Source organism: Cherax quadricarinatus, chromosome 4 (assembly GCF_038502225.1).
Source record: "Cherax quadricarinatus isolate ZL_2023a chromosome 4, ASM3850222v1, whole genome shotgun sequence".
NCBI classification, from domain to species: Eukaryota; Metazoa; Arthropoda; class Malacostraca; order Decapoda; family Parastacidae; genus Cherax; species Cherax quadricarinatus.
Window position 1 is genome coordinate 13,593,969 of NC_091295.1, and position 16,871 is coordinate 13,610,839.

Here is a 16,871-nt window from a genome sequence, read left to right on the forward strand (position 1 = left end):
CAGAACAAAAATTGCTTATGAAATCACAAGAACTATTATAAATTGTAATTATCAGAACATAAAAAATATATAAATTAAAAACGACTAAATAAGGTACATCGGCAACACTTCTGCAAGCAGCAGGAGTTGATTGTTGCCATCAGGTGAGCATCCAGAGCCAACTTCGTGGTCTTATATCTTGGTAAATACTGATCCTAAAATTTTTTTTTTATCCCATAAATGTAGAAAAATGTGCTCTTCATTTAAAAAAAAATGTTTTTTAATTTTCAAAATATTCAGAGCGCTATGTGAGTGAACGTAGATCTATGTTTGGACAGTTTAAGAGTTAAGCAGTAAAAACAACATAGTACAGCACAACAGTGAACTACAATTACATATTCATTTTTATTTTTGTAAGACGTGGAGGCCTAAAAAAAAGTTGTTTGCCTTTTTTGGGGATCTCAGGAATGTAACCCTATGACTCATGAAATTGTAATGACACGATTGCAAACAAACCATACCACAGGCGGGATTTGAACCCGCGGTGAAACCTAACACGGGGTTTTCAGGAGCGTAACTACCGTGTTAAATGATGGTCTACTGTACTGTAATAAAAAAAATAGAGGAAATCAGCTCTAATATACGTTATTTAGCTTTGTATACTGGTTGGAGAGTCCATTGTAACTCCAAGTTGTTGGCAAATGAGTATGTCACTGAGTAAGGAAAAACTGTACCTACTTAATGGTAGGTGAACAGGGGCAGCAGGTATAAGGAAATGTGCCTAATGTTTCCACTCGTTCCTGGGATTGAGCTACGGAGACTCAGTATGTGAGCCGAGTGCACTATGGACCAAGCCTCAGGATGCCCTGCCTTAGTGGGAATGGGCAGACACACTATAAAAGATCTGATTTTTTTTAATAATCTCTTGATCCATCTCTGTGATGAATGTAACAATTTGCCACTCTTAATTTACTTTAAGCCTTTAATAATGTTGTTGGTGATTTAATTACTCATTTTAGTTCATTGAAACTTAATCTCATCTCATCCATTTTATATTTTTTAGGGACCAGAATGATGGGAATTTAGAGCAGCGTGTACAGTTTTTATCGGAGTTGCACCGCGTCTTTGTTAGTCTTGGACAGGAGGAGAGGAATGGTGCAGACAATAAAAGAATACCTGCATTTCAGCCTTATGAATTCCTAGAAGCATTAAGGTACTAATCAAGCTCATCTTAGTTGCTACTTAATATTTTCGCATTGTATAAATTGTTATTGTTTTGTGCTTTAACCTTTCATGGGGATGTTAAGGGGGGAGGAACGTTCTGCGAGACTATCTCTGAAAAAAAAAAATAGAAAAATTTAAGAAAAAAAAAAAGTTTTCATACCAAAAAATAGTGGATAATTCTGGCATCATTTTAATGTAATCAGCTTGTTGTTAGCACATTTTTAAGTATCTTTTTTATTTTTATTTTTGTTGCTGAGGGCATCAAGACGACAGGATGCCAATTCGTTTCTGTTTTTTGCTCCAGAAATTACTATTTTTATGATTGTTTCTATCCAAATATACTTGTTGGCATCTTCTGAGTCGGCTAGTGATCACTGTGCACACCACCAGTACCTCAGTGACTTATGAGTCGCCGATGAAAGTAGAGTTATGATAGTCGGTGAAAGGTGGCGTGCGGCCACCCTAGAGTTTCATGCAAACCATATTTGTGAATAACTCAGGAATAAGTTATTGATTTTATTTTCCTTCTTTTGCGAAGAGTTTTTATAGGAGCATCATGATTTTTTCACACGTTATTGAAGAATGATTGTTCTATAATCCAGGAGAGGGGATTTGCGATATGTATTACTATTTTGTTTTTATGGATTTTTTCCCTAAAAGAAAAATAAAAAAGCAAATTTCAACATTTTGTATAATGTAATCTATTAACATTTCACTCATTTCCTTCTCTAGAATGATTATCTAGCTCTTTATCTTTTGTCTGATGTCAACTAGAACATTGTACATCTTACCAAATTTGTTGAAAAAGGAATCTTGTAAGACCTATAGAATATAACAATTTTTTTTCTTCTGTCTAACTATAAAGAAAAAAGTGAAAAGAAACACGTGTAGGTTTCAAGTGCTGGTTAATTCACAGGAAAAATTTCATTAAAATTAGAAAGAAAAAAAAAAAGGCAAAATCATTCCTCCCTCCCTTATTAACATGCTTCAAATAAATATTAGTGAATTTTATTTAACTTTATGCAGTAGCCAAAATAAAAGAGTAATAAATTTTAAAGTAGAGCTGTTTGAATGTGCATGGACACAGTGATGTGTAGACAAAAGATGGATGTAAAAAGTAGTGTGGGTGGACACAGTATGGAGGTTGAGAGTAGTGTGGGTGGACACAGTATGGAGGTTGAGAGTAGTGTGGGTGGACACAGTATTACAGTGGACCCCCGCATACCGTTGGCCTTACATAACGTTAAATCCGCATACCGATACATTTTATCGCTAAGATTTTGCCTCGCATACCGCTAAGAAACCTGCTCAACGCTGTTCGTCCGAGATGCGTCTAATGTGCGGTCTGAGCCAGCCTCACATGTTCCGCCAGTGGCATTGTTTGCAAGCCAGCCTCCGCAGTAACATCCAAGCATACAATCGTAACATTCCGTATTATTACAGTTTTTGGTGATTTTATCTGCAAAATAAGTGACCATGGGCCCCAAGAAAGCTTCTAGTGCCAACCCTGTGGTAAAAAGGGTGAGAAATATTATCGAAATACTGTGGTACCATGGTCAACTGCTGATGCTGCTGCTGCTGTAGCACTGTCAGCTGCTGCTGCTGCTGCTGTAGCACCATCAGCTGCTGCTGCTGTACCACCGTCAGCTGCTGCTGCTGCTGCTGTTGTAGTACAGTCTGCTGCTGTAGTACCGTCTGCTGCTGCTGCTGTAGCATCATCTGCTGCTGCTGTAGCATCGTCTGCTGCTGCTGTAGCACTGTCAGCTGCTGCTGCTGCTGCACTGTCAGCTGCTGCTGCAGCACTGCACCACCGTCAGCTGCTGCTGCTGCTGTAGCACTGTCAGCTGCTGCTGCTGCTGTACCACTATCAGCTGCTGCTGCTGCTGCTGCTGCTGTAGTACCATCTGCTGCTGCTGCTGTAGTACCGTCTGCTGCTGCTGTAGCATCGTCTGCTGCTGCTGTAGCACTGTCAGCTGCTGCTGCTGCTGCTGCTGCTGTAGCACTGTCAGCTGCTGCTGCTGCTGTAGCACTGTCAGCTGCTGCTGTAGCACTGTCAGCTGCTGCTGCTGCTGTACCACCGTCAGCTGCTGCTGCTGCTGCTGTAGTACCATCTGCTGCTGCTGTAGCATTGTCTGCTGCTGCTGTAGCACTGTCAGCTGCTGCTGCTGCTGTAGCAGTCAGCTGCTGCTCTGTAGCACTGTCAGCTGCTGCTGCTGCACTGTCAGCTGCTGCTGCTGCTGCAGCATCAGCTGCTGCTGCTGCTGTACCACCGTCTGCTGCTGCTGCTGCTGTACCAGTCGCTGCTGCTGCTGCTGTAGCATCGTCTGCTGCTGCTGTACCACTGTCAGCTGCTGCTGTAGCACTGTCAGCTGCTGCTGCTGCTGCACCATCACCACTGCTGCACCACCATCAGCTGCTGCTGCTGCTGTACCACCATCAGCTGCTGCTGCTGCTTGTAGCATTGTCTGCTGCTGCTGTAGCACCGTGCTGCTGCTGCTGCTGTAGCACCGTCAGCTGCTGCTGCTGCTGTAGCACTGTCAGCTGCTGCTGCTGCTGTACCACCTGTCAGCTGCTGCTGCTGCTGCTGTACCACCGTCAGCTGCTGCTGCTGCTGCTGTACCACCGTCAGCTGCTGCTGCTGCTGTGCTGCCTGTAGTACCGTCTGCTGCTGCTGTAGTACCGTCTGCTGCTGCTGCTGCAGTGTCTGCTGCTGCTGCTGTAGTACCTGCTGCTGCTGCTGCTGCTGCTGCTGTAGCACTGTCAGCTGCTGCTGCTGCTGTAGCACTGTCAGCTGCTGCTGCTGTAGCACTGTCAGCTGCTGCTGCTGTAGCACTGTCAGCTGCTGCTGCTGTAGCACTGTCAGCTGCTGCTGCTGCTGCTGCTGTAGCACTGTCAGCTGCTGCTGCTGTAGCACCGTTGTTGGTGTGGCTTATTGAGAATACCAAGAAACAATTAACCCCAGAGGGTTAGCCACCCAGGATAACCCAAAAAAGTGTGTCATCGAAGACTGTCTAACTTATTTCCATTGGGGTCCTTAATCTTGTCTCCCAGGATGCAACCCACACCAGTCGACTAACACCCAGGTGAACAGGGAAAAACGCCTGGAACTAGTGCTCATATTGGTGAATTTAAAGCCAGCAAAGGTTGGTTTGAGAGATTTAAGAATCGCTGTTGCTGGATCAGTCAGCTGTTGCTGGATCAGTCAGCTGTTGCTGGATCAGTCAGCTGTTGCTGGATCAGTCAGCTGTTGCTGGTCAGCTGTTGCTGGACCAGTCAGCTGTTGCTGGACCAGTCAGCTGTTGCTGGATCAGTCAGCTGCTGCTGCACCACGGTCAGCTGCTGTTGCACCATCAGCTGTTTCTGAACATGACTCGTCCCGAACCTGTCCGTCCAGCCTGAGCGCCTGCCTTGCCGTCATTGTTTACAAGCCAGGGTGGCTGGTTGCATGCATACATTCGATACATTTTGTATTATTCCATTATTTATAGTGCTTGTAACTGCTAAATAAGCCACCATGGGCCCAAAGAAAGCTTCTAGTGCCAACCCTGTGGTAAAAAGGGTGATAAATACTATCGTACCACAGTCAGCTGCTGCTGCACCACAGCTGCTGCTGCACCACAGCTGCAGCTGCACCATGGTCAGCTGATAAATTGGACCAGTCAGCTGTTGCTGCACCACAGCTGCTGCTTCACCACAGCTGTTGTTGTTGCTGCACCACCATCAGCTGTATTACTCGAAGATGTGGAGAGAGTGTTGTTGGTGTGGCTTAACGTGAAACAATTACCGAGAAACAATTAACCCCAGAGGGTTAGCCACCCAGGATAACCCAAGAAAGTCAGTGCATCATCGAGGACTCTCTAACTTATTTCCATTGGGGTCCTTAATCTTGTCTCCCAGGATGCAACCCACACCAGTCGACTAACACCCAGGTGAACAGGGAAAAATGCCTGGAACTAGTGCTCATATTGGTGAATTTAAAGCCAGCAAAGGTTGGTTTGAGAGATTTAAGAATCGTAGTGACATACACAGTGTGATAAGGCCTGTTCTGGAAGAAAATGCCAAACAGGACCTACAGTACTCAGGAGGAAAAGGCACTCCCAGGACACAGTGTCTCATCAGTCATTGCTGCATCTTCAATAAAGGTAAGTGTCATTTATTCTTCATTTAGTAGAGTAGTACATGCACAATATATATTGTGCATGTACTACTCTACTATTGTGCATGTATCCTTCTCTTTGTGTGTAGGAAAATGTATATTTCAAGTGGTAATTTTTTTTTTTTCATACTTTTGGGTGTCTTGCACGGATTAATTTGATTTCCATTATTTCTTATGGGGAAAATTCATTCGCATAACGATAATTTCGCATAACAATGAGCTCTCATGAACGGATTAATATCGTTATGCGGGGGTCCACTGTACTCCAAGGCCAATGGTATTGATGACTGGACAGACATTTTTCTTAACAAATTACTTAGACTATACAACAAACATTGTCCTATAAAAACGAAACAGATCACAAACAAACGGCTTGGTTGCCCATGGCTAACCAGCACCATTCTGAAATCCATTGATAAGAAACACCAATATGAAAAGCAATATAGACAGGGCTTAATACACAAAGATATTCTTAAACACTATTCATCAGTCCTCACCAAAGTAATAAAGAAAGCCAAACAACTATACTACTCCAGTAGATTCACTGACACAAGAGGAGATATAAAAAAGACCTGGAAAACACTCTCAGATTCTAGGGACCCACAAACTGAAAAAAAACAAGAATATTGTCCTAAATAAACCTAATGAAACACCACTGCATCCCACTGACACAGCTAACAAGATAAACGACTTCTTCTCAACCATAGGTTCTAATCTCGCCAATAAAATCCCATGTACCAATGCCCATGCCGTGGACTACCTAGATGGGAATTTCCCAAATTCCTTCCATCTTGCTCCAACTGAGCCCACGGAAGTCACCGAGATTATATAGTCACTTAAAAATAACTCAGGGAATCTGTCTCATGTCCCACCATTATTGTACAAGAGAGTGGCCCATGTCCTCTTGCATGCTATCTCATTACTTTTTAACAAGTCACTAGAAACTAGCACCTTCCCGAAACTATTCAAGACTGCAAGGGTTACACCAATACATAAAGGTGGTGACCCTAGAGATTTAAACAACTATAGGCCAATATCAAACTTACCATTGCTATCCAAAATCTTTGAGAAACTTGTGCACAGGAGACTATATTCATTTATAACGTCACAAAATATACTCAACCCCTGCCAATTTGGATTCAGGAAAAATAAAAGCACTAACGATGCAATCATAAAAATGCTAGATCTGCTTTACACAGCATTGGAAAATAAGGAATATCCACTAGGAATTTTTATTGACCTAAGAAAAGCTTTTGACACAGTAGACCACGGCATCCTACTCCACAAACTTGACCATTACGGTATAAGAGGCCATGCGCTTGCATATTTCAAATCTTACCTTACTAATAGGTATCAGTATGTCACCATTAAAGACACAGCATCAACAACACAGCCACTTGATACTGGAGTTCCGCAGGGAAGTGTCCTTGGTCCCCCTGCTCTTCCTCATATACATCAGTGATCTTCCAAACGTATCTCAACACCTGAACCCCATTCTCTTTGCTGACGACACAACTTATGTCATCTCTCACCCTAATCTTGCCACCCTCATCACCATTGTTAATGAGGAGCTGATCAAAATATCGACTTGGATAACAGCCAATAAACTTACGCTTAACACTGACGAAACCTACTACATCACGTTTGGTAGCAGAGCAGGAGATGCGCAAATTAACATTAAGATCGACAACACTCTAATTGCCAGGCATAATGAGGGCAAATTCCTAGGCCTATACCTCGACAACAACCTGAACTTCAGCACCCATATCCATCACATAACCAAAAAAGTATCCAAAACGGTTGGGATCCTCTCCAAGATACGATACTACGTGCCGCCATCTGCCCTTCTCACACTATACCATTCACTTATATATCCATACCTCACCTATCCTATCTGTGCTTGGGGTTCAACTGCAGCAACACATCTAAAGCCAATAATAACCCAACAAAAAGCCGCAGTAAGAATAATCACTAAATCCCATCCCTGGCAACACACCCCCCCACTCTTCATAGATCTAAACTTACTCCCTGTTCAGTACATCCACACTTACTACTGTGCAATCTACATCTACAGGACCTTAAATTCCAATAATAACCTTGACCTAAAATGCTTTCTTGATAGTTGTGACAGAACCCACAGGCACAACACCAGACACAAACATCTCTATGACATTCCCCATGTCCGACTAAACCTTTACAAAAATTCAATGTATGTCAAAGGCCCTAAAATCTGGAACACCCTACCTGAAAATGCTAAAACTGCAGACACATTCATCACCTTCAAAACTACCATCAGAAAACATCTTATCTCCCTGATACACCCTGTCAACTAATTACACGAATACCACCTAGTGGTTCACACTTACACTCACTCACCCATTTGACCATAAACAGAAATATCCATCTCAATCTCAAAATAATGAATCTTAACTAGTCATAAGTTGGCCTGTGATACTCCAATACTGAAACTATGTATAGTGCCAAAACAAAATCATTCACATTGCTAAACTCGCAAACTAGTATTTAGTCACTTAGCCATAATGCCAACTTAACTCATAATTTTGTAATATTTTAAACTCAAGATTTAATCTAAGTCTGCCCGAAATGCCTAGCCATGCTAGGTGTTCTAGTGGTACACTCTGTAATTATTATTTTACTACATGTAAACCACACAATAACCAAATTCTGTAAACTCAGCATTGTAATCCTTATAGAGAATAAACTTTGAATTGAATTTGAATTAAACACTATGATATATTTATTAGAAAGCGTTTCGGTCCTGGGACCCTAATCACTCTTAACATACAGAGGTATGTTAGGAGTGATGAGGGTCCCAGGACCGAAACGCTTTCTAATAAATATGTCATAGTGTTTGCTTACATGTCTTTCTAAACCAACTTGTCGGTATTTATTACCAAGGTTTATACCATGTACAAGCATATGCAGTGGTACCCCAAGTTTCGGCCAAAATTCGTTGTGGAAGGCTGGTTGAGTGCCATTACCAAACAAATTTGTTCCCATAAGGAATAATGTAAATTAGATAGTCTGTTTCAGACCCCCAAAAAATCAACTTAAAAAAGCACTTACAATAATACACTTACATAATTGTTCGAGTTGGGAGTTGTACAAAACTCGGGGTACCACGGTATATACATTCACATAACCCTTGGGGTTTTCTTCTATTTTCTTACTAGTCCTTGTTCTTGATTATTTCTTATCTCCATGGGGAAGTGGAACAGAATTCTTCCTCCGTAAGCCATGTGTGTCGTAAGAGGTGACTAAAATGCCAGGAGCAAGAGGCTAGTAACCCCTTCCCTGTGTACTTTACTAACAAACATTTTCTCTACATCCACAGCAGGACTTGAACCTGCTAACTCTGTATCAGAGTCCACAGTATTTTACCACAGAGCTAGACTCACAATAAGTATGAGTCAGTATGAGTGTTTAGCCGAAGCCCCGGGCACCAAGCTTGTTTTGAAGTTATTTCATCGAATCCTGCCGCATGCAGTGGACAACAAAAGAGATTTGAAATGCTTAACAATTCGCAAACAGGCGAAATTATTTACAAACATTTTCTCTATGTCCACAGAGTTAGCAGGTTCGAGTCCTGCTGTGGACATAAAGAAAAGGTTTGTAAATAATTTTGCCTGTTTGCGAATTGTTAAGCATACATTACTAAATTTAAAAAGAGAAACTTTTGTTTTTCTTTTTGGGCCACCCTGCCTCCGTGGGATATGGCCGGTTTGTTAAAACACAAACATGTACTATGCAGAACAACCATTGTAAAAAAGTGAAATTCCAAGCACTTTTGTAATTTCTTTCTTTCTTTCATTCAACAACCAGCCATATCCCACCAAGGCAGGGTGGCCCAAAAGGAAAAAACTAAAGTTTCTCCTTTTATATTTAGTAATATATACAGGAGAAGAGGTTACTAGCCCCTTGCTCCCAGCATTTTAGTCGCCTCTTACAACATGCATGGCTTATGGAGGAAGAATTCTGTTCTACTTCCCCATGGAGGTAAGAGGAAATAAACAAGAACAAGAAATAGAAAGAAAATAGAAGAAAACCCAGAGGGGTGTGTATATATATGTTTGTACATGTATGTGTAGTGTGACCTAAGTGCAAGTAGAAGTAGGAAGATGTACCTGAAATCTTGCATGTGTATGAAACAGAAAAAAAAGACACCAGCAATCCTACCATCATGTAAAACAATTACAGGCTTCCGTTTTACGCTCACTTGGCAGGACGGTAGTACCTCCCTGGGCGGTTGCTGTCTACCAACCTACTTCCTAGAACTTTCGTAATTTCTCAATTTTTTTTTTTTATCAAGTCGGCCGTCTCCCACCGAGGCAGGGTGACCCAAAAAGAAAGAAAATCCCCAAAAAGAACATACTTTCATCATCATTCAACACTTTCACCTCACTCACACATAATCACTGTTTTTGCAGAGGTGTTCAGAATACAGCAGTTTAGATGTGTATACGTATAAAGATACACAACATATCCCTCCAAACTGTCAATATCCCAAACCCCTCCTTTAGAGTGCAGGCATTGTACTTCCCATTTCCAGGACTCAAGTCCGGCTATATAAAATAACCGGTTTCCCTGAATCCCTTCACTAAATATTACCCTGCTCACACTCCAACAGCTCGTCAGGTCTCAAATACCATTCGTCTCCATTCACTCCTATCTAACATGCTCACGCACTCTTGCTGGAAGTCCAAGCCCCTCGCCCACAAAACCTCCTTTACCCCCCCCTCCCCAACCCTTTCGAGGATGACCTCTACCCTGCCTTCCTTCCCCTATAGATTTATACGCTTTCCATGTCATTCTTCTTCGATCCATTCTCTCTAAATGACCAAACCACCTCAACAACCCCTCTTCAGCCCTCTGGCTAATACGTACTTTTATTAACTCGACACCTTCTCCTAATTTCCACACTCCGAATTTTCTGCATAATATTTACACCACACATTGCCCTTAGACAGGACATCTCCACTGCCTCTAACGGTCTCCTCGCTGCTGCATTTACAACCCAAGCTTCACACCCATATATGAGTGTTGGTACCCACTATACTTTCATACGTTCCCTTCTTTGCCTCCATAGATAACGTTCTTTGTCTCCACATATACCTCACCACACCACTCACATTTTTTCCTTCATCAATTCTATGATTAACCTCATCCTTCATAATTCCATCCGCTGACACGTCAACTCCCAAATATCTGAAAACATTTACTTCTTCCATATTCTTCCTCTCTAATACGATATCTAATTTTTCTTTATCTATATCATTGATACCCTCATCACCTTACTCTTTTCTGTGTTTACTTTCCACTTTCTACCTTTACACACACTCCCAAACTCGTCCACTAACCTTTGCAATTTTTCTTTAGAATCTCCCATAAGCACAGTTTCATCAGTAAAATGTAACTGTGTCAATTCCCATTTTGTATTTGATTCCCCATAATTTAATCCCACCCCTCTCCCGAACACCCTAGCATTTACTTCTTTTACAACCCCATCTACAAATACAAATACATGTATTAACCCTTTCAGGGCCGGCAGGGCCTCTCCTAAACTTGTTCACAGGGTCGGAAATTTTTCAAAAAACAAAAATAATTATTTTTTCTTGTGAAATTATAGAGAATCTTTTCCCAATCATACTGACACCAAAAGTATGAAATTTGATGGAAAACTTAAGGAGTTATGCTCTCACGAAGTTAGCGGTCTCAACAATGTTTATGCATCGGCGATTTGCCCAGTTTGAGCCCTATTTTCCACCAATTCCAATGTATCAGTCGACAAAAATCATACCTATTTTGCTAGAACTCCATTTTTTCTATCGAATGAGTACAAGAAACCTCCCATTTACCGATTTCCACTACCCAATAATGTGGTCAGAAATTGATAATTTTGCCAATTTCACACAAATTTCAAAAGATGCCAATTTCCAAATAGGGTCCAGAATAAACAAGACAGACATTTCTGGCAGTAAAATAACATTTCCTCTTTTCATTACTCGTGTCCCCAGGCCTCTTGTTACATTTCTTTGGCTTTCCACTTTGAATTTTTATTCTCACAAAAAATAGAAGATTTATGTTATGCAGACTACTGCATTCATGTAGAAATGGCATAGAAATGGTATAAATAATATCAGGGCACTTGTGAAAGAATATTACACTCGCCATTTGACGTGTATTGGACGCGTGGCATGATTTGTTTACCTTTCAACTTTGACAAAAATCGAACATTTCTGCTACTTTGAGCTCAGTTTCAAGGTACATGTACTTTTCATTGCGAAACCAATCAAAATCACCTCAGTTTCCATAATATGTCTTCCATTCTATAAAATGAGACCAGGAAAACTAGAATACAACCATAAATAGTATACGAAAATACACTGCAAAGTCGCTGTTAACCCTTTCAGGGTCCAGAGGCCAAGTTTCAAAGTGTGCACCAGTGTCCAAGAATTTTCAAAAAATAATTTTGGTATTTTTTCTTATGAAATGGTAGAGAATCTTTTTCTGAAGGTAATAAAACAAAAAGTATGAAATTTAATGGAAAATTGACGAGATTATGCTCTCGCAAATTTTGCTGTGTCAGCGATATTTACGCATTGGTGATTTTGTCAACTTTGACTCCCATTTTAGGCCAATTACATTATTCCAGTTGACCAAATTCTTAGCTATTTCACTAGTATTACTTCTATTCTATTGATTGAGCACAAGAATTCGCCAAGTCAACTGTTTCAACTACAAAATAAAGTGATCGGAAGTTGGTAATTTGGCCAATTTATTGCAGAGTATAAAATACTCCAAATTCAAAATAGGGTCCAGAATAAACAGTGCAGGCATTCCTGGCACTAAACTAACATTTCCTCTGTTCATTAGTTACTTTTTCAGGCTTTACTAATGAATTTCATTTTGATTTTTTATTCACATAATGAATTTTTAATCAAACCAAAAAATAGAAGATTTACTGTTATGCAATATTGTAATAATTGTATAAATAATATCACCACATTTGTGAATGTATATTAGACCCACCAGCTGGCGTGTATTAGACGTGTGAGGTCATTTGTTTACTCTTGAACATCGGGAAGAATTTAACATTTCTGCTACTTTGAGCTCAGTTTCAAGTCGTTTCCAATCAAAATCATCTCTATTTCTGTAATATATCTTCCATTCTATCAAATGAGACCAAGAAATCGCAAATACAGCTATAAAAACGTACAAAAAAAAAAACACTGCAAAGTCGCTGTTTTAATCGGAAAATTACGATTTCAATTTTTTTTTCTCTCATTATGCACTGTGTGCTGCAGGATTTGTTTTATGTGGTGCACACATACCACATAGATGTATTCTCTCATATCTAGGCCCAAATTTACCGCTCACAGCTTATCAGAGTGAGCCGAGCTCATGGCGTAGATCTACGGTTTGGACCCTCAACTCAAAGCCATAGAACTACGGCACGGACCCTGAAAGGGTTAAATCTAAATTATTTATATGCTTTGCAGTAATTTAAGAGCTCAGTAGTATGCATCATTTCAGAGTTGTTAATCCAATGTTTGAGGGTAACCGTCAACAAGATGCTCATGAATTACTTCACTGCCTCTTAGACCAACTGTGTCACCTGCCACAAGACTTACGACAAGGAAAACCCAATGGAGCAGCTGGAAGCGAAGTGAGTACAGTAGAACTTGAGGAAGATGTAGGTCCTCCAGAACCCAAAAGACTAAGAAGAAGATCAGAGAGAATACAAGCTATTGAAGAAGATTCAAGCAAGGTAAGTTTTGATTTATTTATTTATTTATTTATTAATTTGAACATGATACAGAGAAGTACAAAAGAATACAGTTAAATGCAGCATGCCAAAGCCACTTGAATGCATAGCATTACAGGCAGGCTTAAAATTAACTTAAGATTAACTAAGCAATGAAGTATTCAGTGGTAAAACATTATTGTAAACAGATAACAAGCACAAATGAGTATTACAAAAACAGGTCGTATGGTTGCTTGCATTGCTGTACAATCAATATTTATTTATTTATTTAATTTGAACATAATACAGAGAAGTACAAGGAATACAATTTTTAAAGTGCAGCATGCCAAAACCCCTTGTATGCAGAGCATAATGGGCAGGCTTAAAATTAACTTAAGATTAACTAAGCAATGATATATTCAGTGGTACAAAAATTATTGTAAAACAGATAATTTAGTACAAATGAAAATGAGTATTACAAAGACAGGTCATATGGTCATTACTGTGTTGCTGTGTAATCAGTAGAATGGAGTATTATGTTAGGTAATGAAGTTAAATAGTAACAAAGTTTGATTGGGTAACAGGTTGACTTTTATGAGATACAATAATGAGATACATATATGAGATACAATTTATGAGATACAATTATTCAGTATTTATTTAGCTGTGGGTGAGTAAGTGATTTTTGAGAAGAGACTTGAATTTATAAACAGTGTTTCTTTTATATTCACAGGTAATGAATTCCAGATTTTAGGGCCTTTTATGTGCATTGAGTTTTTGCATAGCGTGCGATGGACACGAGGAACATCAAAGAGAGATCTGTGTCTTGTGTTATGGTCATGTGTTCTGTTGAGGTTGGTAAGGAGATGTTTGAGGGGAGGGTTTATATCAGAGAAGTGTTCTATGTATGTAGTAGGTGCAGTAATAAGTATGGATGTTTAGTATTGTGAGTAGGTTTAGAGTTTTGAATATTGGTGGAGTGTGCTGCCTGTAGTGGGAATTTGTTATCATTCTGGCTGCAGCCTTTTGTTGGGTGATCAGTAGTCTGAGATGGTTTATTGTTATTGAGCCCCATGCACAAATTCCATAGGTGAGATAGGGGTAAATAAGCGAGTGATATAGGGCCAGGAGGGCTGACTGTGGAACATAGTACCGTATCTTCGATAGTATGCCTACGGTCTTGGAATTTTTTTTGGAAAATTGTTGTATATGTGTTTGAAATTTGAGTCTATTATCTAGGTGGATTCCTAGGAATTTTCCCTCTGTGAGTTTTGTGATAGGCGATCTATTTATCATTATGTTAACCCTTTGACTGTCGAAGGGCCAAATCCTGAAGTTGTTTCTGGTGTCGCAAAATATTCGAAAAAAAAAAAAATTATTTTTTCTTATGAAAATGTTAAGATTATTTTTCTGATTGTTTTAGTCCCAAAAAAAAATTTTTCCCATCAGTACTTACCGAGATATAGAGTCCTGAAGTTTGCTGAAATTGATCTGCTGGCGGCAACAGCGGCGACTGCCGCTCACCCGGTAAACTTTTATTTACTTGTATTCGATGGTTTCTTGTTTTTTTCACTATTTTATTTTTTCACATAACTTTTGTGGCCTGTGAGACCAAATTATTGTGCAATGTTCAAATATACACTCGTTGAATGTAACACAATTATAGCAAAAACACTCGTATCATTATAATGTTGCTAAAACTTGTTTACACAAACAAACAATGTAAACAAATGTTTATTACGATTGCTTTATAATATATATACATATGTACAATCACTGGACACTTTATTAGAAGTGCTGCAGCTTGTGGAATTCTTTGAAACATGGGTATAAGCACAATGGTGTCTTACACTCCTCACACATAAAACGTGTGTCTCTGCGTTTTTGTTGGCGTTTTGTGGTATGTCCACAGACAAAACACCTCTTCTGAGCATTTTTCTTGGCAGTAGTAGCAGGCAGTGGTATGGGGTAGTGATCACCAGGCCTCAGACGAGAGGACATGTGTTGATAATTTCGTGGGCGCTGGTCTATTGCAGGTGTTGTTTCTTGGTACTTGAATATTATTTGTCTGATGACTGACAAACAAAATTCACCATATTTGGGTTTGTTCTTGGTCTTCAACTTATACATATTATAAGCATTCAGCATGGAAATGTCAAGAAGATGGAAAAACAGTTTTATGTACCACTTATAACTCTTGCGAACACAGTCAGCAAACCCAATCTGCATGTCACATTTGTCCACTAAGTGCATATTGAGGTTGTAATCCATCACAGCTGCAGGTTTTACAATAGGTTCTTTGGTCTCTCTATTCTGCTTGCCAGTCTCTACCATTTCGTGTCGGTGAACTGATGTCAGCAGTGTGACATCACGTTTGTCATGCCACCGAAATGCCATGATGTCATTGGCAGCAAACACCTGCACTTCACCTCTACGACTGCCAGCTTCGAACCTAGGCATATGTTTACGACTTCTACGCACTGTGCCACACACATCTGTCATGTTCACTCGCAAGAAATCACTGAGTATAGGGCTTGTGTACCAGTTGTCAGTATATAAAATATGCCCCTTACCAAGATATGGCTCCATCATTGTTCTAACCACATCACCAGAGATACCCAGTAACTTCCTGGTATCTTCCATTGTTTTACCGCCAGTGTACACAATTATATCCAAAACCAGACCAGTTTTGCAATCACACAGAACAAATAACTTTATACCAAAGCGTTTCCTCTTGCTTGGTATATACTGCTTGAATGAGAGTCTTCCTTTGAACAAAATCAAAGACTCGTCAATAACAAGCTTCCTGAAGGGATAAAAATACATACAGCACTTTTGTTTCAGGTACATAAACACACGTCTGATCTTATATAACCTGTCGCTTCTGTCAGGCCTGGTTTTGTCTGAAAAGTGTAACATACGTAACAGTAACACAAATCTATTCACTGGTATAATGTCACTGAAAGCAGGGGTTGAAATCAGGCGGTCTGTCGCCCAGTATGTGCTGACACTATGCTTATACACATGTGGCATAAGCATTATTGTGGCAAAGAACAGATACATCTCTGCCACAGTTGTGTCCTTCCACTGGTGTAGGCGTGATCTTGGTGAAAGCATAGTGTTTGCCATGGTGTACTCATAGTATGTATTGCTTTCCCTGACAATAATGTCCATCAGGGGTTCATCGAAGAACAACTGAAAGCATTCCAGTTCAGTGGGATTGTTCCCAAGTGTACATGATGGCCGTATTCCACTTTGTCCTTCATCAAAGTCATGGGGATTGGGAACAAACTCGTCATCTTGATGCCAATCCCAGATGCGGTCAGCTGGTGCGTTCTGGATATTGTAATGTCGTTGTGGTTGTGCAGGTTGTGGTTGTGGTTGTGAGAGTGTGGGGTCGGCCGAAGCAGGTTGTAGTTGTGCAGAGTCAGCAGCGCGGGCACTAGCGTGGCCCGCTGCTGGTGTCACATGACTCATGGCACCGTCACTATCACCACCACCGCCTGCTGCCTCACTCACATCATTTATACCCATCGTAACAATATCGTCATCTTCACTATCAGGACGTGGTGTAGGGCCACGGGATGTGCTCCGAGATGTACTCCTTCCTCTTGGAAGAGCATATGGCACACTACCAGACCGCATGCGACGTCGTACATACTGCCGTTTCACTGGGGAATATTCACCCTCACTGTCACAACTAGAAGTGCTTTCAATAACCTTGAAATCACTATCACTATCACTTGC

The 16,871-nt window shown here is 40.5% G+C and overlaps 1 protein-coding gene across 9 annotated transcripts in view; it reads left to right on the plus strand.

Annotated features, from left to right (window-relative positions):
* Positions 1–16,871, plus strand: part of LOC128684403 (uncharacterized) — a 251,874-nt gene that overhangs the window by 76,679 nt on the left and 158,324 nt on the right. For 8 of the 9 annotated variants that reach the window (XR_011393207.1, XM_070094513.1, XM_070094531.1 and 5 more), the window contains exons 4-5: positions 1,043–1,192; positions 12,914–13,148. Coding sequence is in view for 8 of the 9 variants with exons in the window: in XM_070094513.1 (XP_069950614.1) it covers positions 1,043–1,192; positions 12,914–13,148 (385 nt within the window). In the remaining variant the exon portion in view is untranslated. The remainder of the gene's footprint in view (positions 1–1,042; positions 1,193–12,913; positions 13,149–16,871) is intronic. The other variant, XM_070094549.1, reaches the window with a different exon arrangement.